General features: G+C 42.7%; 1 protein-coding gene across 4 annotated transcripts in view; it reads right to left on the bottom strand.

Annotated features, from left to right (window-relative positions):
* TTF2 (transcription termination factor 2) overlaps positions 1 to 26,435 on the bottom strand; it is a 39,737-nt gene that overhangs the window by 7,915 nt on the left and 5,387 nt on the right. For 2 of the 4 annotated variants that reach the window (XM_055312457.1, XM_055312458.1), the window contains exons 4-18: positions 19,384 to 19,450; positions 17,612 to 18,550; positions 17,185 to 17,299; positions 16,655 to 16,837; positions 14,784 to 14,911; positions 13,500 to 13,581; positions 11,546 to 11,665; positions 10,113 to 10,263; positions 7,796 to 7,904; positions 5,608 to 5,792; positions 4,713 to 4,866; positions 4,334 to 4,425; positions 3,231 to 3,316; positions 2,693 to 2,829; positions 1,551 to 1,721 (exon numbers count right to left, since the gene is read on the bottom strand). In XM_055312457.1, coding sequence (XP_055168432.1) covers positions 1,551 to 1,721; positions 2,693 to 2,829; positions 3,231 to 3,316; positions 4,334 to 4,425; positions 4,713 to 4,866; positions 5,608 to 5,792; positions 7,796 to 7,904; positions 10,113 to 10,263; positions 11,546 to 11,665; positions 13,500 to 13,581; positions 14,784 to 14,911; positions 16,655 to 16,837; positions 17,185 to 17,299; positions 17,612 to 18,550; positions 19,384 to 19,450 — 2,719 coding nt within the window. The remainder of the gene's footprint in view (positions 1 to 1,550; positions 1,722 to 2,692; positions 2,830 to 3,230; positions 3,317 to 4,333; positions 4,426 to 4,712; positions 4,867 to 5,607; positions 5,793 to 7,795; positions 7,905 to 10,112; positions 10,264 to 11,545; positions 11,666 to 13,499; positions 13,582 to 14,783; positions 14,912 to 16,654; positions 16,838 to 17,184; positions 17,300 to 17,611; positions 18,551 to 19,383; positions 19,451 to 26,435) is intronic. The other 2 variants (XM_055312459.1, XM_055312460.1) reach the window with 1 other exon arrangement.

Genomic DNA, 26,435 nt, shown 5'->3' with positions numbered 1-26,435 from the left:
ACCCATGAGCTGGATACATTCCTCCCAACCGCTAATGCAGATGACCTTTTGAAAGCCTCTAAGGGCCATGGAGTTAACCCCCAAGATGGTGGAGGAGGAAGAAAAATGGACTAGGAATTGAGAGATGACGGGAGCTCTTACGCTCTGCCATCAATCACATGGCTGTATCCCTTCATGACTTCTGGTTAAGAGCTCAGACACCTCATCACTGAAACAAGGAGCTGCCCTGGGTGAACTTTGAGGTGCCCTCGGCACTTATGTCCCCTGCTACCGTAGAGTGGTCACCTCTAGAGGCCTCCACCACCCATGAGGCTGCCACCCAGTCTCAACAGATGTGCTGGACAGAAAGTGAGGACAGCACTGGATCATTCTGAATTTGCAAGGAGAAAGAAAAGCAGGAAATGAAACACCTGGTGTCTTGGTGACTTGAGGTTCTGATAAACGCTCAGACTGCCACAAAAAAGTTGGCAGTAGGTATTTTGAGAAAACTTTAGCGGGAGAGAAGCTGGCCTCACAGTCTATGAGCTGGGGTCAAATTCCAGGAACTTCTACATGAGTTTAGGAGGGTGCTGCCAAAACTTCCTTCCCTACGAGAAACAACCTTAAATGGTTTGAATCACTATTAACGGGCGGACGTTAAAAAGCCCTGTGAATAAACATTACCCAAGTATTAGGTGAGGCACACAAATTATGAGGACTCTAACTTTTACCCAAGAACTAACTCTGAAGGTGCTAGGACATCGAGTTTATCCACGTGAGGTGTTCTTCCTATGTTTTTCTCGGTTCCTAGTGGTGAAGACCTCAGTAAATATTTGTAAAATTTAAATAATTCTTAAGTAACACTGAGCTCTTGGCAGTGACCTCATTTCTAGTTGCATTTTTGAAAAAAAAAAAAAAGGTTTTGAAGAGAGGTTGGGCCTGGGAATGGCAGCTTCAGACAGCAGCTGAAAAGAGACTAGCCCTCATCTCAGGCTATGCGGACTAATAGTATACACTCCAAGCAGCCAACAGAAAGGCAGGATTCAAATTACAGCACACCTCAGCCTTCCTGCACCACAACGCTTCAGCCTTAAAAAGCTTTAATGAAAATAGAACAAAATGACTAATGAAGATAGAAGGCTATTTAGGAAATAATACTCACAGATGGATGACTTTCAACAAGTCCAAGCAATTGGTGCTCAGAAGTATCAGACAGTCTCTGGGGTCAGCCTTTGTGGTTTTCTTTTAAAGCTTTCCTGAGACAAACTGCTCACTGAGGCCCTGTCGTTGGTGTAAACCCGATCAGCAACTTTCCCAGTGACCCATGACAGAAAATCTGCCTTGCTGCTGGGGCTGGCCCAAATCACACTCTGAAAGCCCACTATGTAATAAGACTAGTTTTATCTGTGAAATAAAATTAGAATTTAAGACTGGGAGGGGTATTGGACCAGCTCAAATCTAATAGTTCTAGCCCTGTCATGCAATGGCTGTGTGTGCTTGAACCAATGTGCCACTCCTACACATGAAAACAAATCCAAGTTTTTCTATCAGAACAGAGGTGACAAAAGTACCTTGCTGCTTGCTCTTGTGTTGTCAAAAAGCTCTGCCTTGAAACGTTCACCATTAAGGGAAATGATGGGAGATGGCTCCATATCACAGACTTCGGACAATGTCATGGCACTGAGCTGCTCTTCCAGAGAAAGGGCTAGGCCCTCGCTTTTCAGTTCTACTGGGTCCAGGGCCTGAAAAGAATACAGGAAGGGGACAGAAGAACAGGTGGGCAGTTGAGGCAGCAAGCCATGTTATTTGCCAATGAAGTACTGATTGTTTAACATCTCACAAGGCAAAATGTCTTATAATTCATCAGTATCTCCTCAGAGACAATCTGATTCAAATGTAATCTTGCAAGTTTTTTTTAAAATATTTTATTTATTTATTCATGAGAGACAGGGAGAGAGAGAGAGGCAGAGACACAGGCAGAGGGAGAAGTAGGCTCCATGCAGGGAGCCTGACATGGGACTCGATCCTGGGTCTCCAGGATCACACCCTGGGCTGAAGGCGGCACTAAACCGCTGAGCCACCCAGGCTGCCCAACCTTGCAGGTTTTTATAACAGATTAAAGATAAAGCAAAACGATGGAACGAAGAGATTTGCCAGATTACATGATCATCCTGTTCTCCCCAGCTTAACAGTACAGTTAATTAAGCTATTGATAAGCAAAACACATTACCACAGCTCTTCAAAAAGAGTAACAGATTCATCTTAATTACGGATGGATGTGCCTTTCTCCAATGTAAAGGCAACTTTTCCAATTGTATAAATACTTGAGTTTTCATGACTAGCCTTAAAAGCCTCAATATTGCCTGAAGGCAGAAAAAACTAGTACCTAAATTGGCTTCCTGATACCCTAAAATACCAGAGTACTCATGAATGGCTTAACAAAATGACATTTTCCACTCTCAAATAAAGTTTATGTACAAAAAAAACCCAACAACAAGAAAAGCTGTTCTCAATACTATGGGAATTATCTCAAGATCAATGAAAACTAATATACAGGAAAATAAACAAGCTTCCTCTTCTCTGCCCTACCAATAAACAGAAAGGCCCCAACATGCCATTGCCCTTGATCCGGCAGGCTGGACCCCAGTTATGGAAGACTGAAACGATTTCTCTGGCAGCCATTCTGGGGGTGCACCCTGAGGGCTCTTCTTACCGACTTCAGCAGAGATAGGTGGCAGCAACATTGGCGGAGTCTCAGCAAGCGGGTCAACAGTAAGTGGGGGGTGCCGGGTCTCTGGGAGTCTGCTGCCACGCAGGGTCCCGGCCTACTGGACCCAAACTCCTGGGCCACTTCCACGAAGGGACACAAACCACGGCAAACAGTACAGGGTTTAGAACAGAAACATGGGGACAGATCGCAAACCGAAAGAGGCTGTTCTGAACTTCCTGGATCTGAGATTCAATAACATCATTGTAACTGACCTCTCTACCAAGTGAGCCACACGAAATACTGGCTTTCTTTACAGACCAAGCTGCATTTTAATAATGCAGAGTTCAAAAGTAATCTAAAAGAAGTTTCTATCACCAGGTCTGGGTGAAGGCAGATGGGCTTATGTTACTTTGGTTTGAGGTTCCTAGCTAAGGCCAAATCTCTGATACCAAGAACTCATAACGGCCATATCTGTAATTTTACCTGATCTAAATCCACAGTTTCATAACTTGTATGTACTTAGGAGTGTCCCACTGCTTACCTTTACTGAATGGATTACCAGGGCTTCTTCCAGACTGGTTGCCCCCACCTTCACGCCCTGCTTTTAGATAGGACTGCAGAGCTGACCTACCTCAGATCAAAAGAGAAAATGCACATGTGATGTTTGTTAAGACAAAAGAGGTTTACCCATGGTCACTGCTTAACTGAGCTTGCAGGAGGAACTCGAATAAGACTTGTTAAATAAAGACAGGCTCATGGCAACCACTGACCAAAGGTAATTAAAATTATTTTAAAAGCCAAATCATTATTTATTTAAAGATTTTATTTATTTATTTGACAGAGAGACAGAGCACAAGCAGGGGGAGCAGCAGGCAGAAGGAGAGAGAGAAGCAGGCTCCCCACTGAGTAGGGAACTGGATATGGGGCTCCATCCTAGGACCCTGAGATTATGACCCGAGCTGAAGGCAGACGCTCACCCAACTGAGCCATCCAGGTACCTCCCAAATCATTTTTTAAATGTGTTAATAAAACATTAATATTATAAATATTATGTGTGATAACTTATTATTAATTTATAATATTAATGTAATATCAAAATTAATTAGTATTGGTTTATATTTAGTAATAAATATACTACATCAGGTTTACAAAGAGAAAAGAAACATATTCACATTGGAAGTGAGAGGTACGAAGCGGGAGAGTAAATCCGGAGCTTAGGGAAGGATAAGAGTTTTAGAGAAAATACAAAGAACAGGTGACGAGGATCAGAGTTTTGTTTTTTAGGCTCCAAGGAGATGCTGAGTAACAGGTCAAAGGTCAAAGAAATGTTCTTTCCCAATATGGCCCCATAGGACCAGACAGACCTGATGCACTGTGACCACACTGTCTGGCTTCTATGCAAGGAAGCCAACGAAGAACAGGTTCAGTGTGTATACAAGATAGAGGCGAGCCAGAGTGCGGGTGAGGAGAGAGAGACAAAGAGGGAGATTTAAAAGCCAAAACAAACAGAGAAAGGAACACAGATACCCAAATCATCAATAGTTCTATAAACACTGTCTGAAGAAACTTGACCCTTAATTCACTTCCAAGCAAGAACAGGAACAACACAACAATAAATGTGAGGTGCTTCCTCATCGCACACACCTTGATTTTGCCAAAAGGACACTGTAAACATTCTCCTCATCTTCAGAAAGCTTTAAGCGGTGCACGTGAAACTGACGCTGAGGCAGCATCACCTGGAGGAAAAGAAGAACTCAGCTTGGCAAAGTCAGACAAATGCCCTGGGCATTACAGAGTAAGTTCCCCACAGGTGACCCTGGAAACCTAGTCAAACCCCAGACAGCTCTTCCACCTGCCCTAAAAACAGGACTGCGGTGACACATGACGACCTGGGGCCCCCTCACAGGCAGATGGGACCCTCGGAGGCTCCCAAGCAAAGCAGATGGCTGTTTGAGCCAAGAAGAGGGCATACCACCCTCCTTCCTCAGCCTCCCTCAGGGACACGTATAAATGAGAGGATTACCAAGGGCTTGCCTGTGGAGTCCAGCTGGTCTTTTGTTCTCCTCAGCAAAAGGCTCTTGGTTAAAATACTTAACCGCTCTCCTCCTTTCTTTGAACCATTGTCAACCTGGCTCTTCCATAGTTGGAAATCATCAAATGGAGAACAGCGAAGAAATCTTTTTTTGTTGTTGAGGAAGAGGACAGAGAACAGGACAGAAGAATTGGAGAAATAACAGTGCAAGGAGAAAATAAACAAGGGTCCAAAGAAACACACAAGGTGAGAAGCAAATCATATTTTCTGTTACATCTGTCATTCAATCAGTTCTTAACAGTGAATTTCATAGCAAAGCCCTGAGAGACACATCAAAAGAATCTAACTCAATAACAAAACCACATTGTAAAATGTGAATTTTCCCATTAACGATGTCCGTATCATCACAACAGGACATATGAACCGATAGCTGTAATTTAATCCTAAAGCTTCAAAGCCCGGCAAAGAAATTCCATTATCCTCTGATGGGCTGACTTGAATAAAAGCAAGGGCTTTAAAATCAGCATTCTTTTCTGTTTGCTTCCAATAAATAGTAGGCCTAACCTTGGGCCATATACTTTAAAGCAGGAAAAAACCCCAAACATTCACTGGACTGAAGAAAGAGAACTTTTGTTTCCTTTCATTTTAATCCATCCTAAATCTTTCCATATAGTGGGGCTCGATGTGATCATAGTCCTGTATCTGCCAATCAACTGATTACTTCCTCAAAAACATGAATTCTTTTGCCCTTTAGAGGTTCAGAAGCTTGCCATCTGCTACATGAAATAATCTGGCACACTCTGGAGCTTTCTCTTGAGATAGGAAATAATGATGAAGGGTTACTGACACGGTTCATATTTCCATGATCCTGAAGGTTTTTACTCACTTCAGCAGTGAATACATATCCAACAAGGTGTTCTGAATGGGGGTTCCAGTGACAGCCCAACGGGCATGGGCTTGTAGCTTGCACACAGCCATGGAAGTCTGTACTCGCGGATTCCTGACACAGTGGGCTTCATCTAATATGATTCGAGCCCAGACTATTCGAAGCAAAGGTGTTTTGGCAATATCCTGGAAGAAACCCAAGTAAAATCATCAACTGTATGGGAAAATGCCATGCCTTCAAGAAGATAAGGAGAAACAATGAACAAGTACTGAGATCCACTCTAACCATCAAGTTTTAGGGCTTAGGTCGGGCACACTGAAATAAGAATTAAGCTGAAGAATCGAAAAGTGGAGATTCTCAGTGGGTAGAAATAAACAAGTTGACTTGAGAGTCCCAATCTCTGAGTTTAAGATGCTTAAGAGTAAAACGTTTTACCTTGAGTCTTCAAGTTAAAACACAAAAGTGAGCAACGGCCATGGGTCAGGATGACACTATGTCTCAAGTCTAGAAATTCACTCGTTTCAATAAAAATATTTACTAAATTTATGAAAATTCACTACATTTACTTCAAGTCTACTTTTATTTTTTTTAAATATTTTATTTATTTATTCATGACAGACACAGAGGGAGAGGCAGAGACATAAGAAGAGGGACTCCAGGATCACAACCTGAGCTGAAGGCAGACGGTAAACCACGGAGCTACCCAGGTGCCCCTAAGTCTACTTTTATACGTAAGATATGAAATCAGACATGAAGCACAGTTCCCAGCCTCAAGGAGCTCAAAAGGGAGCAGGGAAGAAAAATAAGCAGAAAGATTAATTATGGCACGATGTCGATATATTAAGTACCACTGGATAATTCAACACATGCTGGAGGAACCTAGCCAGGGTGGCTCACTGCTGTCTCTCTAATACCTGAAATAGCATCTGGCACATAGGAGATATTCAAGATGTGCTGAATATGTGGAGTGCTAGGACTTAAGTAAGTACAAGGTATAGGAGAGGCATTTAACCAAGGATTAAAGGATTCTTAAAGCAGGTAAAACAAACAAACAAAAAACCCAAACTAACCTGGAAAGGGAACAGAGGCAAAGCATTCCACTGAGAGAGAGCAAAGGCACAGCAGTGTGACAGAGCAGGGCAGACATACATCCCCTGGGACTAAGGAGAAGTCACAGGGAGGGCCAAGGTGTAGGAGATAAGAGCCCCGTCAAGTAGGACAAGGTCATAAAAAGCCTGATTCATCCTGGAAAGGAACTACGGTTTTATCCCGAAAGCAATGAGGAACCAGTGAGGAATCTGAAAAGTTCATCATCGACAGGAAATCAGAGTTGGTCTGACTGGAAAAGCATTCTAGAGATTTCCCCCAATATGGCGATCTGATGAAAAATAACACGCAAAAGATTAGCTCTTGGAACAGCACCACATTTTCAGGAGAAAAAGCCCATGATAATGATGCCAGAAAGCCTCTATGCTATTTGATGGAGACGACCCTGGACGCCCTAGCAAACAATCAGTCTTCCCTGGTTATCAGTTAGCCTCAGGCCCCTTGGTAGCCTGACTGCAACCTCTTTCCCTAGGAGGTGGAAGACAGGCAGGAGTAACAGCTTGATGCAAAAATGCCAGTATTAAAATGCTGCTCTTCACGTTAAATATAAAAAAATATCCTAAGAGGGGTGCCTGGGTGGCTCAATGGGTTGAGCCTTTGCCTCAGGTCGTGATCCTGGGGTCCCAGGATTGAGTTCTGCATTGGAGCCTGCTTCTTCTGCCTCTGTCCCTCCTCCAGCTCATCCTCTCGGTCTCACTCTCACTCTCAAATAAATACATAAAATCTTACCAAAAAAAAAAAAAAATACCCTAAGAGTATACCCAGAAGGCTCTAAAATAAAAACTGCAGGAAGTGGCACTTCCCATATTCATGTGACAGGCCCCACTACAACTGCTATGCAGTTACTGTTCACTCTACACAACAACTAAATACTGTGCCAGACCTCAACCTTCATCACTGATGATAAAGGTCTGGAATAAATAGGAACGAAGAGAGGAAGGCACTTTCCGTGTCCACAGGTGGAATGTCCAGGCCATTCCTAACCTCACAAGAATGTACCTTTGATGCATGTGATGCTGTGGGAGGCCTCCAGTTAAATTATGAGGTGCTGGTCCATTTCCCTGGTGGCTCCCAGACTCACCTTCCCCATACTGGGGTTTGCACCGGGGATCGCTCCCTCCTCTTTCTGTGTGGGAATCTCCTTGGCCAGAAGGTTATAGGTAGTGATCACGATGTCATATGTAGAGAGGCTGTGCAGACAGAACAGGAAGCAAACAGTAAACTATCCCTCCACATTGTGACTGACAAGAAAGGGGGAGTTGATCCCTTTATAAAAATGCCTGTGACTAGAAGAAGGACAGGGGGCAGAATTCATTAATTCGTGCCCTTAATCCACACATACATGGTAAATTTTACTTACTTGGCTTCCTTATGTCTTTCCTCTGATCATTTTTATAGCCTGTTTACTAGAGCTAAACGGCCTCCCTGTTCCCATCACATGAGTCAGAAAAGAAAATCTCTGGCTGGAGTCATATTAAGCTGGATTTGATCTGGCAACAACAGAAGTAGGGCAGGGCTGGGAATTAACATGTAGGAATGATTTGAGCTAGATTGATGCTGAAGTCCCAGGGAAGTAAGAAACCCTCAAAGCGTTATTCATCTAGATCTGATCTTTCACCTTATCATTCTATAACAGATTTCTGAAAACACATTAATCTGGCCTTGATATTTGAGTATAAATATACACACGTAAGCTTTGAGTTTACCTTGCCTCTACTCTTTATATGTAAAGATTCTTAACAAAAAAATCTTTTTTCCAATGAAACTTAATATCGTGCACCTGAGAGAATGCCCATAAATACTTTTGATAAAATGATACGCCTAATTCAGAGGGAACACTGTCTACACGCTGACTTAGCATCATACAAAGAAGAAGGATTAAGAATGATTCCAAACAGCCAACTAGTAGTACATTCTGAATACCAAATCAGGTATGACTGAAGTGCAAATCAAGTAAGGTGCAATTAATTTCTAATAACTTTAACAGGGGCACCTGGGTGGCTCGGTCAGTTTAATTATCTGCCTTCAGCTCAGGCCCTGATCCCAGCATCCTGGGATCAAGCTCTTTGTTGGGCTCCCTGCTCAGCAAGAAGTCTGCCTTTCTCTCTCCCTCTGCTCCTCCCCCATCACTCATCTCTCTCTCTCTCTCTCCCCTCCCTCCCTCAAATATATAAAATCTTTAAAAAAAAAAAAAAACTCGCTAGAACAAAGGTTAACCACTGATGGTACTCTTCTGGAGAAGGCACGCAGGCACTGCTGCCCTAACACCTTTCATCTGTTAAAGTGACCCTCATTCATGAGAATGGGTGTATTGGAAGACTGATGGCCCCCAATTTTGCAACTCACCCCTGGAAGACTACCACTCTGTTCTTTAGGAGATAAAATACCTAATATGAGAGATTGGAGAGATTGTTTAGAAGCAGAAACAACTCGGTTCCTTGACTAGGTTAGCAAGTATTCAACCTAGACCATCATATCACAATTAGGAACTAAAAACGATTCCTTCAGGGACGCCCAGCTGGCTCGGTAGATGGAGCATGTGACTCTTGATCTTGGGCCCTACATTGGATATAGAGATTTTCTTAAAAAGAAAATCTTAAAAAACAAAAAAATCCTTTAAAACCAAAAGGCAAAGCTAGGACTAAAATTACCACCTGGGGAAACATTTTCCTTCCTGCTTCCTGATCCACCCCCTTCAGGAATTCAGTTAGGTCTAATCTAAACCCTTGATTCTAAAACTTCGTAGATGGTTCCTATGTGAAAAACATAGCCAGTCCATACCAACTAATCATTAATATTCTACCAAGATGCTCTATTAAGACCAGGCTGGTTACATTTACACAAACGGAAAATGAATGTGAGTTTGGAATCAGAAATTCAGCAAGAATGAAATAACTGTGGCAGACCCTCTTGCGCCAAGAGAATGCTGCTGCTTCCTGACCAACAGCTCGGGCATCTCAGGCTACCTCCCATGACAGCTCTTGTTGACGATGGTAACGAGGATACAGCAAAAGAACACCATTCTCTTCAGAGAAGCATCTCCTAGGGATGCCTGGGTGGTTCAATGGTTGAGCATCTGCCTTTGGCTCAGGGTGTGATCCCGGGGTCCTGGGATCCAGTCCTACATCAGGCTTCCTGCAGAGAGCCTGCCTGTGTCTCTGCCTCTTTTTGTGTGTGTCTCTCATGGATAAATAAATGAAATCTTTTTTACAAAAGTAAACAAACAAACAAAAAAGATGCATCTCCTAGCACAGGTGGAGGATGCTGGGTGGCGAAAGTGCCTTTAGTCTTCTCAAGTATCATTAGTCCTGACTACCAGAAAGCTCAAGGAAGGCCAATATGACCCCTCAAGCCAAGATGCTAAGAGCTGGCACCGAATGCAGTGTTTCTGCACTTACACTTTTGCACGTTGATCCCGATTGGGCCCATGATAGAGACAGACTCTTAGCGTGTTGCTGCTCACACGTTTCATCACCTCGTTTTTCCAGTGATGGATCAGGGAAGCAGGACAGATGATCAGTGTGCCACGGGAAGTGAACTCACGGGAGTCTTGAGGGGAAAAAAAGTCAACACCTCATTACTCTCATTAAACAGTCTTTAACCCTTAAAGTTATCTCCTCTTTTTCTAGACTATTCTTCCTTCAATCAATATTTTTAACAAACTGCTGCTCTTATTTCCACACACAGTATAGAACAGAATGGGAAATTAAAGGGGTGGTCTTTTAACTCACAACACTTCTTTATTTTCCCCCGTACAAAGGTCAGACAGAGACAGTGGCTAAAGGAAGAAAAGAAAGGGCACAGTACGTGGTCTCCATCTAAAGAAACCAATGTGCTTCCAACAGTGGTCAGGAGGCAGAAGCAGGATCATTTCCTACCTCAGCCTGAGCTGGTTCGTTACAGGGGGGTACTTTTTTTCTGAAAAGCGTCACCTAATTACACATCCACCTCACAACAGAAGTACAAAACTCCTAAAATAAGCAAAGATTACCCAGGAACTAGCTAGCAAGAGTATTTGTACCACTGTCCCACCACCCCCATCTCTGTGTGTGCATGCAGCATGTCACTACTGCACCCAGAGCCACGGGATCCAGCTGCCACCAGGAGAAGCCTTGAGAGTGGAGAGCCAGATCTGCACCAACCAACTAAGAAAGGTCCTTGCATACATGGCAACTCACGTGTGATGCAGTGTTGCCAACACGTGACATATCAGAGCTTTAAAGTACACAGACAGCTATTTTATTTTAAAAACAGAGGATGAAGTGAGAAATTGTTGAGAATTTGGAAAGCTGAAGAATTTCAGAAAACTTGGAAACAGCTTCTGCTATAGTGGCTAAAATCCAAAGGTGGGACAAACCTTCCTTAAAAAAATAGTATTAATTAAAATCTTAAAAAAAAAAAAAAAAAAAAAGGATGCCTGGGTGGCTCAGCAGGGAGCCTGCTTCTCCCTCTGCCTGTGTCTCTGCCTCTGTGTCTCTCATGAATGAAGAAATAAAATATTAAAAAAAATATTATTAACTAATTTGGACCAGCCCCATAGTTGTGTCCTCAACATTAACAAAAATAATAAGAGCCATTTCAAAGCCTTGGCTTTCTTTTTAAAATTTTTTTCTAATCCCAGGTCAAGCTAAGTTGATAGCAAAAGAGGCAATGATCACTTGTAATTAGCATATCCAGCATCAGAAATGATGCCAGAGGAAAGAGTCTAACACTGGTTCTCTAATAGACTAATGACACATGACCAAAAGTATTCTTTCGTAGCCTAAAAATGTCCACTCTCTGCTGGCTCAGATAATTTTGGAAATAACAGGCTATGAGGGCGTTTGGATACCATCTTTGGAAAGCCAAGTCAATGCCACGTTTTTGTCCTCTTCTTTGGTTTTCTCTTGATTCTTCTGGGTCAGGATGAGGGCAATCATTGTTAGGGTTTTTCCTAATCCCATATCATCCGCTGGAAAAAAAAAAAAAAAGGAAGTTAGATAGTTTATCACTTAGGGCAAAGAATCACCTCCACTTCAAGAGAAGAAATCACTGGCATACCTTGGCTCCTGCTGGTTCAGGCACTGTTCTTTCCTACCCTAAAAAATCCTTCACCTTGTGTATGAAGATGAACCCTAGCTCTTGCTACTCATTATCCAGATCAAAGACATGTTACCGTGATTTTTGCAAGACTTATAATTTAGACCTTACTCTGGTCTGCAGGTTGTATTGTTACTTACCTAATGCATTCACTGGTATCTGTCTCTCATTTGGTGATATTGGCTAGTTTTTAAAAATTTTTACTCCCCCAAAACCAAAAAGATCCAATAGATGGAGTTAATTCAAAACAGTCCTCCATTCCCTAAACTTGTTCATCAAAGAGAGACATAAATTAACATTTCTTAGGTACTGTCATTGTGCTGGTCATTGGACTCCTCTAATTTAGTTTACTATTTTTTAGACCCTATAAAATATTCTCATCCTCACTGTAACAGTTTAAATAATCGCTGACATAAGCAGAAGTAAAATGTCACAGTGTGGATTCTGGTTCAAATTCAGGCCCTGCTACTTTGAGTAGACAAGGAGCTAACATAGCAGGCCTCACCATCATCCTAGGGAAGGCCTGCTGACAGGGCCCTGGGCCGGCCTTGGGAACTCGAATTCAAGCAGGGTTCCCACCATTCCCAGAACTTATAAGAGTGGTTCACTGAGCCTAAACTGCACACACAAACAATACGGTTTATTCTATATGTTGGCAAATTGAACACCAATAAAAAAACTAATTTAAAAAAAACAACAACAATGTGGTTTTGCTTAACATCTGCTTTCCTTCTGGAAGCCTGGGATTCCAGGACCAACCAGGCCTGAAGCTGCCAGTGTGACCAACTTCCAGTAAACACTTTAGGCCTGAACTCCCCCACTCAGCAACATCTTAACAAGTGTCATCACAGCTCACCCTGGCCGACTTCACTGCCAAAGGCCTCTGGAAGCTTGTACCCAGTATCCTCTGAACTTTGCTCCATGTGCCTTTTCCCTTTGCAGATTGCGACTTATAACAAATCAAAATAATCTTACTTTTTTTATTTTGTAATAAACCCTAGCCGTGAGTAAGATACCATGCTGTGCATCTTCCTAGCAGAGTGTCTAACCTGGAGCTAGTCTTGGGGATCCTTATCATAGCCACTTACTAGCCATTATGGCCATCTGTCATGTTTCCTAGAAGCTGAGCACCTTGGAAAATTTTATTTTGCTGAGTTTCCAAAGCAAAACACAGAAAACTTTTTTTCTAGGCTCCCCACACCTAAGGCCTGGCAGCGTGATCCGGCTCTGGAGAATACATACACTCACACAAGATTTCGAAGATGTGAGCAACTTGAGAAAAGAGGCTCCCTGTGAAATCCTTTTGGCAGGAAGGAGTGGAGACAGGGGTTTCTGACTTTGGGGTGGCTTCTTGGAACAAAGTAGCCATGACAGTTCCCAGAAGACACTGAGGCTATTCCTTGGCTTTGTCCATGCTCCTAGACGTCCGGCCTCCCATCTAGCTCTCCACATCTCTCAGACTGTCTGTTCTGTGCCACCAGAGAATGAACTGTCTCTCTGCTTAATTAGTCAGTCAGCTTCTGCTTGTAGCCACGACTTGGCTGACCCTACAGCTATGTACTCTTGAGTATGCTGCTTTACCATCCTGTACCCCAGTTTCTTCATCTGGAAAAGGGGACAGCAAAGTGCTCACTCCAGAGCTGCTGACAGGACCAAATGAAACAATATGATATGTATGTTGGCTCCTATCATAACACCAGACTCACCCAGAATTCCACCATGTGGCTTCTGACTTTCCCGCCATAGCAACCAGGCCAATGCCTGCTTCTGGTGCAGGAGCAAGGGGACCTGGCAAAGGGAAGAACCAAAAGCTGAGTATAAATTCCTCATGAGCACTGGATCCTGACTACTCAGACTCCACGCTTTCCTCTCCTTTTCTAGAAGTGATCCTCCCAATATTCCAGCTGTCGTGGGGCCGCTCACAGCACCTCAGAGGTCCGTGACTCCACATCTCACCTAGGGTGACCACACATCCTGGTCTGCTAGGGACAGACTTGCACCTGCTAGCCAGCATGTCTACCAAGAGCATCCCCCACCCCCTCAAGTGGGAGTCTTGCTTTGTCTGCTTGAATCAGCCAGGCAGCTTCTACTGTTTGCAAGCAAGACCTCTGACTGGCCACCTCCCTTTCACTCCTGAGCCACTCCGATGTTTTCTGCTCATTCTCTCTGTAGGCAGGGTCCCGGATCTGCACTGGGAGTCATAAATTTCAGCAGCCCTTTGACGGACACCCCCTTCCAGTCTTTTAATCCAGCTCATCTGGTACTCCACGACAAAAACAATCTTCAGGAAACACCCGGCTCAAGGTTCTATGGGATCTCGTCCCATCTCCTGAGTGAATCTATCTGAGCTGCTCCCCTGTGCCAGGTTGCATCGTGAGGCAGGCCCCCTGCTCAGTGATGTGACCTGCTGCTCCCCATCTTCACCTGTTAGTAATGATGCCTGCATCTTCTCTCCAACCCAAGTGTTTGGTTTCTATCCTCCTTGCTACCTTCGGGCTTGCCACTTTGTTAAGGCACAGGGAGGCAGGCAATAAAGACTTCTTTACCTACGGTGACTTTCCCTTATTCTGAATTCCTTTTGTTTGCTGTATACTGTCTGCAGCCCATGATAGTGCACATTTTACCTTTGTTTTCGTATAATTTTCTATGTTTCATATATGTTGCATATGCGCACTTGCCCCCAACTAGTTCATTAAGAGCAGCAAGTCCTTTGCATCCTCGTAGCACTCACTGAAGCTCAATAAATGAGTCTTTTATTGCTATACACCTATAGAACGTTATGGCTTTAACAAAAAAAAGTGGGTTTTGTATTTTTTTTCCTCCCTACCACACAGGAGGAGAAAATACCACAAGGGAAGCCACTAAAGCATCATGTGTAGGAAAGATCCATCAGGATGGCACTCTGCTGGGCAGCTCCACAGGTTCTCCCCATCTGTGGTGCAGGGACACTCCTAGAGGACACATCGCACCAGGAGTCTCCCCTGGCTCACCTTCAACCCAGTTGGATCCTCTGCCACAGCGGTCTCACCAGGCCGAGACTCAAGTGATTCATGCAGCTCATCAATGGCTTTACTTATGATTTTCCATGTGGCATGAGGCCCATCTTGTTGCATGGGGCCTGTGTACGAATAAAGGTGTTATCTAAATGTTATCTAAAGGTGTCACAAGTGTTCCACCCTGGCTAATGCTGTGAACCAGCAATCCACGATTTGCCAGATAACACATCTGCATGGCCTACAAATTCTTGCCCATAGGGTTTCCTTCCCCATAGACTCTTCTATCCCCATTTTCCATTTGTTCATTTAACCACACACCTACTATAATAAAGGGCAAAATAATTAAAGTATAATAAAAAGATAACTTGTAGTATTTTGAGTACGCTTTTTAATTTTTGCCCAGTTTCGAAGCGGAAGCAGAGGAAAAGGTAATGTCATCATTATTTTAGGAAGAAAAGATCCTCAGGGTTGAGATACAAAGAAGGGAAGTCAGCAACAGGGAAGGCTGAGATTGTGGAAGTCCGTGGACGTTTAGATAGACGGGGAGAGAGCCCTTGATGTGTGTGTCACACACTGACTGCACTGTGCCAGGAGATACTGTGGTGCTGTTAGCTCACTCATCCTATAGGGAACACTATTCACGCCCCTACACTGCTTGCAATTTCAGGCATGAAGTATCCTGAAGGAGGTTTCTAGGCAGATGTCAATTAACCATTTCAAATGTTAAAGTATTTTTAAATGAAAAATCGCTTTGATGAAATGCTTTCTAAACATATTACTTACTTTCTTAACCTTAAGACTCTAATAAAATTTAGTTTTTGTCTAGTTGACTCAGTCACCACTATGATTACTGAATGATGCTGTAACAGCAATGTTCTCAGCCAGAACTGTCATGTTACTTAAGCACATTTTCTTTTCTTTTTAAAGGTGCTTTTAAAAAAATTATTTATTATTTTTATTATCTATCTATTGTGCGCATGTGTGCATGTGCAAAGTGGGGGCAGACTCCGCTGAGCATAGAGCCCAACACAGGGTTCAATCCCACAACCTGGAGATCGTGACCTGAGCCGAAATCAAGAGTCAGATGCTTAATCGACTGAGCCACCCAGGCACCCTGAAACAGGATTTTCTGTTCCTTTTTAAGCTAGCCTCAACTTCATCTGGCACCAAGTCCATTTCTTATCCCCTATTAATTACTGCTCTTCGACTTTCCCCCTTTCCTTCCTTTTTTGTTCCCTTGCTTCTCTCCTTTTCCCTTTCTGTATCTCTAGCAGTCCTCAGCTGGGAGAAAACTGGCCTTAGTGCTTCCAGTCATGCCAGCCAAGCTGACCAGTGAGCCCAGGTCCTGTCCCCTGATCGGCAAATCAGCCCATCCCAGCACATCTGTGAGGCTCTGCTGTGATCTTTATTTGCAATTACTTCTGAAACACAGTTTTCTGTAAAGTTAAGGATGGAAACAGTCATTTAAATAGGGTGTCACAGTTCTCAGTGGGTCTTTGGTCATCAGCTTGACTCATGTCGCTCCTCTGCTCTGCCTTAACACCTACACAGGGGTGCAAATGTGCCCGCTGGTCAGCCTACCTTATCGTGGTGTAAGCTTGAGCTTTCACTCATAAACATTTACACGATGACTGCTGTGTGCCAGCCATTGGTCTGATTGATGACAGCCTGTGAAAACGGTCAGTAAACGAGCCAACCACAGAAACTGAAACACTGTGCAAAGCTCAGCTGGGCATTTTTATTATAATGGCAATTTACTACTCCAGAATGGCTTCTCCCTTCACATGGGCACAGAGACATCTCCTAGGCAGTGTTTAACTTGTAGGTATAGCTATTCACACCAGGGCCAGGCCCTTGGATCTTACCTCCAGAGCACCAACTGGATTCCCCAGCAGCTACTGGGCAGACAGCCTTCAGTCCTTGAGAAACCAGAGGCTGGAGATCCTCACCCTGCAGGGGTTTGGGAGGCACCAGGTGAGGGGGGTCAGTGGTAGCTTTGGTGATGTTCTTCTGTTGCAGTACTTGAGTGTTACTCTTCTCATTAGTGTCTGCCCCAAAAAAAAAACAAAAACAAGGAAAGAATAGGCTACAATTCAGGACAGCAAAGAAGTTCTATGTGTGAGAGGAGGTCAAGAGAGGGTGGGGTCATCACCATTCCAACAAGCTGGAGACCTCAAGACCACAACACAGAACATTTCTTAAGTGATGGGGATAGAGTTGAGTCCACAGGAAATGAAGGAGGTTCTTAGAAATTACAAGTGCATTCTGAAAAGCTCAGAAGTGGATTATCAAATGGAAAGGTGGATGAATCAACAGATTCTTCATGGAAAGGGATTCTCGCACATCTCTTGTAAAGTTCCTGAAACCCCAAGTTCTGGGGCATAACCCATTTTACCTGGCTCTGGGGAGAGGGCAAGAGCACCAAGGGCTTCCTCCAACTCCTGAATTTGCTTGAGCAACTTCTGACCCTTGTCTGGAAGAGCCTGGATGTTCACCGATTTCAGAGTGCTCTGGAAAACAGATCCTGTAAGATGGTCTCTCAAGTTCTTAGAAAGACAGTGTCAGATTAAAGTAGCCTACAATGTGAAAACTCTGAAATTAGGCTCCTTTAAGTAAATGTGTGAAAACCAGGGTTTTTTGTTATTATTTTTTTTCTTAAATCCAGCTGATTTTCTAACCCCAAAAATATAAACATAGGAAAAGACAGAAACGAAAACCCACCTACAAAACTTTTCCCACGTTAACACACGTGACTAGCTTGTGGCCCATAGTTAACGATGTTCTGACCTTAAAAACAAAGCACACGGCAGGCCAGCAGTTACCTTCTTTTGCCTCAGTTGTGCTGTGAGGTACACATGCTGGGCTGCTTGGTCTGAAGGTTCTACCTTCTTGGAACCACCTGTGGCAGGAGGTGTTTCTCTCTGCATATCCTGACCAGGTAATGGCAGGCTCTCCTCCTGTGAGTTCAGGGTCAAGCCAAAGAACAAAGGAGGCTTAGAGGAAGTGAAAACATGACTGGAGGCCACTTCCAGCCTCTGTCCCAGGGAGCACTCCTTGGCTGGTGGCGCACACTGTGCGGCTGGTCCCCCGGGAGCAGGCCCATCCCAAGGCTCTGACTGCTGGTTGGTCTGAGAGCTGGGGTCGTCGCTTGCCTTTATTTCTCTTGCCTCCCAGCTCTTGGAGTGTTCTTTGCTGACATGTTCCCCTTTTGGGGGCTTGCTTACTGGGTTTTGACTGTGAATAATTCTAGGCAAAGGCTTGGCTTCCTTCTCCCTCAGAGGCTCTGATTTCTTTTCGACGTGATGACTCTCAATGTTTGATTTTTCCTGAAGAGACCCAGATGGTTTTCTCAGCTCCTCAACATGGCACTGCTTGGATTTCACCTCAGAAAGGTTTCTTTTGTGCATTCCTTTGTTCTCCTTCACTTCACGCTGCAACTCTGTTTTCTCCCGTCGCTGCTGCTCTTGAGGTGCTGGTTGTTTTTTCTTTACCTCCAGGCCAGATGAGAGATTTTTCTTCATACAGCAGTTGGGTTCAGGCTTCCGTTCCTCCTTTTGATCCAGGAGTAGGTCTCCCTTTTCCTTTTGCTTCTTATCCACCATCTTTTCCTCACCTTCACCTTTGGTGAACTGTTTCCAGAGAGATGGCTCTTGATTCTTGTCAAGTACCTTGAACGGGTTCCTCTGCTGGGTGGAAGAATGATGAAGTAGCTCAGAGGCACACTGAGACTTGGTTACAGAACGTTCTTTGGAATGAGGCTCCTAAAAGACAAAGAAAATAATCTTAATATAATAAGATTAATGCAAGCATCATATCAGAATGCCTTTTATCAGAGGAAATGGAAACAGTAGTCCAATACTTCTGAACATTCCCAAAACTATTTCTGCCACTCAGGAAGACTACGTGCCTAACTCACACAGTATTAGTTTCTGAAGAGTACTTTCAATGCTTGGTTCCTTCTCTGCCCATGACCACTGCTTTCACAGGCCTCAAGGACAAGTAGTGATCAAATCAAGTGTGTTTGCAGTTGTAAGAGCCATAATGGATACCTTTCACAAAAAACTAATGTCTCGAGAATTTATCCCCAAAATGTCCTATGCTTGCTTTGAGTTTGGCATTATGAAAGTTTCACTGTAGGAAACCAGAGTGACAAGTCTAAGCTCTGCCTCAACCAATGAAGGTCTTGTTGCTTCCCTGGCCCTAGCCCCCCATGTGCTGGTTATCTATCGGTCTCTTGCATTCTAGCTTACGAATGTCACCCCATTTGTAACAACACTGAGGAGACACCAGTGTCTAAAAAGATGAAGTTGGTCAAGTAAACCCAAATTTCTTCCTAAATAGAGCAGTGACTACATTTAAGACCTTGAAAAATATTTAAATGAAATAGGAGACAAACAATTAAATCTTCACTATAACCAAATAGTCCTTTGAATTAAGAGACCCTATAGGGTCTACCTTGCTTAAAGAAAAGAACTATCTTTCAGAGACAGTATGATGAAGACCAACCAGTTTATACTGGACTTCAAGGTCTTTTCAGGCAACACCAAAGATTAAACAGTCTTCACATAGGTTTGAAGACAGGAATAATTCCTACCTGCCATGGGATACTTCCGCACCACTGCTTCCCTGCTGCCTTACTTCTAATGCACTGGAAGAACAATCTAATGAAGTATAAAACACAAATAATCAAGGCTGTGGAAATCCATTAAAATGAGATAAATTTCTTTTTTATCCAAAAACATATCTTGCAACTATCTGACACTGGTTTTGAAAGGTCACTCAAAACCAATTACTCGGGATCCCTGGGTGGCGCAGCGGTTTGGCGCCTGCCTTTGGCCCAGGGCACGATCCTGGAGACCCCGGATCGAATCCCACGTCGGGCTCCCGGTGCATGGAGCCTGCTTCTCCTTCTGCCTATGTCTCTGCCTCTCTCTCTTTCTCTCTCTGTGACTATCATAAATAAATAAAAAAATTAAAAAAAAAAGAAAGAAAGAAAAAAAAAAAAACCAATTACTCTTATATTTCCACTTAAAAATTCTCTACTGCATGGGGTATTTATAAGGGCTAAGAAATGAAAGAAAAGAGGCGTCATGGAAGCCAAGATGCACACAGGTTTATTCTTTTTTACTCTGCAAAGAATAACTAAAATAGAAACATGATCAGCAGTGGCTGCTGAAATCAGAAAAAGAGAGATAAGTAGACATTATGTATCCCTGACAGGAAACCCCGATAGGACCTATACGGTAAAGCAAAACAAAACTAAGCCAAATCAAAACAAACAGAAACTAACCGGGATCAGGTCAAACCCCTAGATTCAATTACCAATTTATGGGAAATACAAACAACAGGAACAGACAGAGCTTGGCCACAGGGATGTGATCTGTAAAATCTTGACAGTGGGAAATGCTCTATGATGAACAACTGCCTTCCTTCAAAAAATAAATTACAAGGGAGGAAAAAAATGGAGAGAGAACTCAAGAGACTTCAAAGGCATTATCAATCAATTGCAACTGTGAACCTTAAAGATTTAAACAAATAAACAAAAACTATTAAAAAAATAAACTACTTATGGTATTGATGAAGCTACTGGAAATCTATACTCCAACTGGTTAAAAAGAAAGAGAGAATCCCTATCTCTTAGAGTCATACACTGAAACATTTACAGAAGAAGTGATGTTATCTGGGATCTGTTCCAAAATAAGGGAAGAGCTGGGGGATGGAGTGTGTAGAGTATATAGGGAATAAGATTGGCATGAACTGGTAACTGATGAAGCTCATAGGCTGCATTATTCTATCTTGTCTACTTGTATTTATTTGTAATTTTCCATTAAAAAAAAAAAAGACTGCATTCAGACATATATCCCAATACAAGACTGCCTGTCACTGCACCAGTAAACACAGCCTATACATTCACTATAAAGAAATGGCTACACTGGTCCATTTGCAAACAAAAACACGGATGCGCTCTCCAGCATCCCAGATTTTGCAGGTGTATCTTCCTTCATCCAAAGGATGTCCTCTTTATCCCTATTTGCCCACCACTTCCCCCATCACCAGTTGTCAAAATCCTACATGTCTTTCAACATCCAGTTCAAGCTATCCCTGCTTTGCAAGATTTTCAGACATTTCCTTCCCTGTTCATCCACTGCACTGTTTCTGTATTTCTGTTGTATTTGGCCGTATTATACTCGTATCTACCTGTCTGCTGACTATACTTTCAGCAACTAGAAGGCTATTACCATATATGGTCTCCTTATTCCCAACTATGCCTTGCCTTTTGTACATAATTGTTAAGTATTGTGGAATTCAATAGAGCAAGCTGATTTCTTCCTTACCCAAAATGATTCCTCAAACACATTTAATAATCAAAGAGCTTCCAATATCATTTTACTTGTTTCACTAGCTAATAAACTCAACCAAAAAGTATACAATGGCCATGAAAAGGACCCTCTCATGGTACCCTATCTGCCCAATTCCCATCTCTTCCAATACTCATGCCTATTAGCTTTGTTTACCTTTCCAGAGATTTTAAACTGTATATTCCAATCAATATAATGAATCTTAATTTCCTTTTCCACATATATGGATAGCATAGTATACATACTACTAAATACTTTGCTTTTTTAAACAGTCTTCAAGATTTTTCTAGAAAAAGATATAAAGGGTCTACATATATAAATATACACACACACACACACACACACACACATATATATATATATATACACATATATATATTTTTTCCTACAGCTACAGTTTCCCACTATTTAGAGTTCTATTATTTATCCAGAACACTCTTGAGAGACAATCTGGTTGTTTCCAATTCTGTGCTACTAACAATGCCACAATGAATCCTAATATATCTGTAGGGTAACTCCCTACTCCTCATATCAGGTATTAGGGCCTTCTTTGTTTTTCTTGGTCAATTACCTTCTGGATTTTATTTATTGCTGTTTTTGAACTCATTAAATTCCATTTTTACCTAAATGAATCCCTTCTTTCTCCATTCTTTCAGTTTAATTTCTGGCTCTTTTTCTAACTTCTCAAATATACAACATAAATCATGACAGTCTGAGTCCTAATTCAAAATCCCCTGACATCATTACCTCACCTGAACATATAATCAGATAAGCCTCAAATGAACAAGTGTTCCATAAAAGTCAAACTAAAAACAAATTGGTCCAGCTCCTCTCATATAGGCTCACAATTTCCCCCATTCTAGCTCACAAAAAAAAAAAAATTTACTGGTCTCTTTAGTTTGTCTCACTGCAAAAAGATATTAGATTGAACACGTGTTAATAAGATTTCTGAAAAGCTTCAAATGCGTAACAAATCAAAGTATTGGCAACTGTCGGGCAATACCACGACTTATCAAAGTGAATCAAGAATAAATTGCTAGGGATCCCTGGGTGGCACAGCGGTTTGGCGCCTGCCTTTGGCCCAGGGTGCGATCCTGGGGACCCGGCATCGAGTCCCATGTCGGGCTCCCGGTGCATGGAGCCTGCTTCTCCCTCTGCCTGTGTCTCTGCCTCTCTCTCTCACTGTGTGCCTATCATAAATAAAAAATAAAAAATAAAAATTAAAAAAAAGAATAAATTGCTGCTGTTGTTTCAAGTGTATCAAGTACTTAAAATCTTTACTGACAAAAACATTTCATAAATCATAACTATTAAAAAAGCCCAAGCCACTGCAGACTTTCCAAAGGGCAAGACCTGAAGACCAAGAAGGGAGAAAACAATATACCTACGATGCAACTACTAAGCATCTACTATGTTCTAGGCATGGTGCCAAAAATGCTTTTATTTGCATTTTTATTGAAACCAACCTGGGTGGGTTTCTCTGTTTTTAGGATATAAAGTCTGTTATGTTTATTAAATTGCAAATCAACAAAGGAAGCAATGGAAATATACTCAGAGAAAGCAAATATCGATTCCATTATGAAGAAGAGTGTAATTTCTGCACTATATTATTTTTCAGGACATAAGTAATAAACAATACTGATGAACACGGCTAGAGGAAGCTCGACCTCTTCAATGCTTCACCAGAAGGCATAACCTCCCTTCTTACTAAAGGCTGACCGTCCAATCCAGACTTAACAATGTCAGGCACATTCACATCAGCCAGGCTGGGATTCTCTGGGGTTCTAGAGTCATCCTCCCTTAGTTTGAATCCCAATCTTACTATAGAATTAGCTCTGAATCCTCAGGTACCTCATCTGACTGTGCCAGTTTCTTTTTCTGTAGAATGGCAAAAAAAAAAAAGTACCTACCTCCTATGATCACTGTGAAGACTACATGCATTAATACATGTAAAGAAGGTTCAGACTGAAGCATGACGCATATGAAAGGCTTGCTAAGCAATAGCAATCACTATTCCACTCTCTCTGACCATCCTTATTCCTATATCCACACTTCTGCTTACAGCCCCTAAATACTTCCTTACCTTTTATTGTATCCAAATTTTAAATGTCATTCAAGGCCAAGCTCATGTCTCAATTCCTACACTTTCTCAGTAACTTGCACCAGCATTAACCCCTTACTGTAGGCCTTACTATATCATAAAAACGCCTGCATTTGAACACATGCAATTTAGTGCTAATACATGCAGATCATGCTGGGCACCAGCCTTTGTGTGCCTGACTCTGATGTCAGTGGTGTCAAAGGCCCTGAGGAATGCAGGTTCACTTCTTGTTATATGCTCCAGCACTAGAAAAGCACAAGGCTGGATTTCTACCTCATTCTTTGACATTAAAACTCAAGATGGAACAAAAATGTAAATGTAAAAAAGGAAACTATAAATGTTCTGGGAAGAAAAGAGAGATGAATGGTTTTTTGTTTTGTTTTGTTACCCTAAAGGGAAGAAGGCTTTCCTATGTGTGACCTAAAGTCCTGCAGCTGAGAGGTAAAGGATTTAGTAAATCTGGGATCCCTGGGTGGCGCAGCGGTTTGGCGCCTGCCTTTGGCCCAGGGCGCGATCCTGGAGACCCAGGATCGAATCCCACGTCGGGCTCCCAGTGCATGGAGCCTGCTTCTGTCTCTGCCTCTCTCTCTGTGACTATCATAAATAAATAAAAATTTAAAAAAATAAACGAAACAAAAGAATAATAATAAAAAAAAGGATTTAGTAAATCTGACCACATAAAGGTTGTAAACTACCAGTTGTGGGAGACACCAACACCCCACGTGAGTGATGTGCCACGGCAGCTCCAGCCCACAGCACAATGCATGATACTCTATGGTATAAAAGCCTTACAAGATGTACTAGCTTTATTGGGAGGGTTCTTCATGGGGTAGTAGGACTTGGGGGTGCTTCTGCACGGGCCTGGCTTATACCCAAATTCCTGTTGATCATCTGCCCAGAAAATCATCACTGAGCTGTATCACACTGCACGCCAATTTCAGCCAAAAACCAACCACACAAGAAATCTGCTAGACATGCAAAGATTCCAGGGTTATTAAAAATAAAATATTTTGAACATCCCACAACCACCAGTTATACAAAGAACTAATACTTGTTTTATCTAGTTTACAAGATAAAAGAGTACTTCTATCCATTTTGATTCTACATCCTTGAAAGGTTGAAAAACAAAGGGGGGCGGGATAGGACAGGAGGGGAGGAAACAAGAACTCTTGCCTCATTTGAGTGGAGGAAAGAATTCTTCCTTAAGGTTGGTTCTACTGAGTGGCTGTCTCTTTATTGTCCCTAAACAGAGAGCCAAGGCTGAAGGACCAAATGCTGGTGAGTGGTGCCATCTGGGGTTTAAGTTTGAGAACTGCACACAATGCGCCCACACACCAAGGTAGGAAAAATGGGCATCTTAGCCTCACCTGGGCTTACACTTCCCCCTCCCCCATTACTCTGCTGCACCTGGCTCCTAGTTGGGTTAAGCTTTAAACATACTGGAATTAAAAATCAAAGATGTAGAGTACTGGGCAGCCCCGGTGGCTCAGCAGTTTGGCGCCTGCCTTTGGCCCAGGGCGTGATCCTGGAGACCTGGGATCCAGTCCCACGTTGGGTTCCCTGCATAGAGCCTGCTTCTCCCTCTGCCTGTGTCTCTGCCTCTCTGTCTCTCATGAATGAATAAATAAAAATCTTAAAAAAAAAAAAAAAAAAAAAAGATGTAGAGTACTTTAAGTTCAGTTTACAGGAGGAAATGTTGTATTCCCTCCAGACAACAGGGGTTCTGGTTAAATGCCCTGTCTGCTAAGAAAGTCATCCACCAGCTTACCTAATTCTATTCAAATTTCCGGCCCGTGCTACCTATCAGGGTACTTGTTTTTAATTTATTGTGTGTTGTATAGCTGTATTTTGTCTTAAAGCAACTTTTTAAAATTTTTATTTATTTTTTCATGAGAGAGAGAGAGAGAGAGAGAGAGAGAGAGAGGGGAGCAGAGACAGAGGGAGAAGCAGGCTCAAAGCAGGGAGCCCCCTACATGGGACTTGATCCTGGGTCTCCAGGATCACGCTCTGAGCTGAAGGTGGCGCTAAACTGCTGAGTCACCTGGGCTGCCCCTAAACCAACCTTTTAAAACTTCCAGTAAGTACCTCCTAGTGATAATGTTCTAGACTCAGGCTAAGAGAAAAACATTTGCATACTTTACTTTTCCATTTTATTTTTTTTTAGAGGGGGACAGAAGAGAGGGAAAGAGAATCTTAAGTAGGCTCCATGTCTGGGAAAAGCTCAAGGCGGGGGCTCAATCTCACAACCCTGAGATCACGACCTGAGCCAAAATCAAGTCAGATGCTTAACTGACCCAGCCACCCAGGCACCCCTTTACTTTTCTATTTTAAAATAATTATCAACTCTCAGCCTCGTCTCCCTAGTATGAAGAATGTTCATGGTAAGTTCTCAAAATTCCATCTTCAGCTTAGACCTTTCTTTGGAGCTGCACTCCCTTTACTAGCTGGTTTCAAATACACGTAAGACATGATTGGTTCAAAGCTGTCTGTGCTGGCCACACATCCCAACCCTCTGACGATGTTACTTTTCCTTCCTTATCTTGCTTAATGGTAAAATCATCACCCATAAATCCCAACCTAACAACCATTTATGGAGCACTGACAGTGAGCCAAACAACAGACCACTGGCATCACACCCATGACCTCGCTGAATCCTCACAACCCAGGGAACACAGGACTACCAGGATCACTATTCCTGACAAGAAAATGAGGGAGGAAGGTACATGCTTAAATGCCCTACCAAAAAACTGCCTTATTGATTTTTCCTTCCAAACTCTAAGTGCACCCAACTCCACTGTCAATGCCTCAATCCAAGCACACCTTTCACTTAGAGACTAAAATGGATATATCTAGAATCGGCTAGACCGAGCGAGGTATGCATCCCAGCAATGTGACTCCACAACTGTGGGACCTGATTCCTCTCCTAACCTCTCAAAATGTCAGGTGCCTCATCTACCTATCACAGAAGAGTGATATGGCAGTGAGCAATACGGACTGTGCCATTTACTAGACATTTAATAGCACTTCTGTATTAGCAGTCTCCTTGCCTCTACCATCTTCCTAACTAATGCTCTTCAGAGCTCCTCTTTTATTAATGTAAATTGGACAAAAATTCCTTCAGTGGCTTCCTACAACCTAGAAGTCTTCCTGTATGGTAGAGAGCCCCCAGCAGTTTGTAAACAATTT

This window comes from Nyctereutes procyonoides, unplaced genomic scaffold (assembly GCF_905146905.1).
Source record: "Nyctereutes procyonoides isolate TBG_1078 unplaced genomic scaffold, NYPRO_anot_genome, whole genome shotgun sequence".
Classification (NCBI taxonomy): domain Eukaryota; kingdom Metazoa; phylum Chordata; class Mammalia; order Carnivora; family Canidae; genus Nyctereutes; species Nyctereutes procyonoides.
Note: the sequence above shows the minus strand (reverse complement) of the source record. Positions and strands in the feature narration are given on the sequence as shown.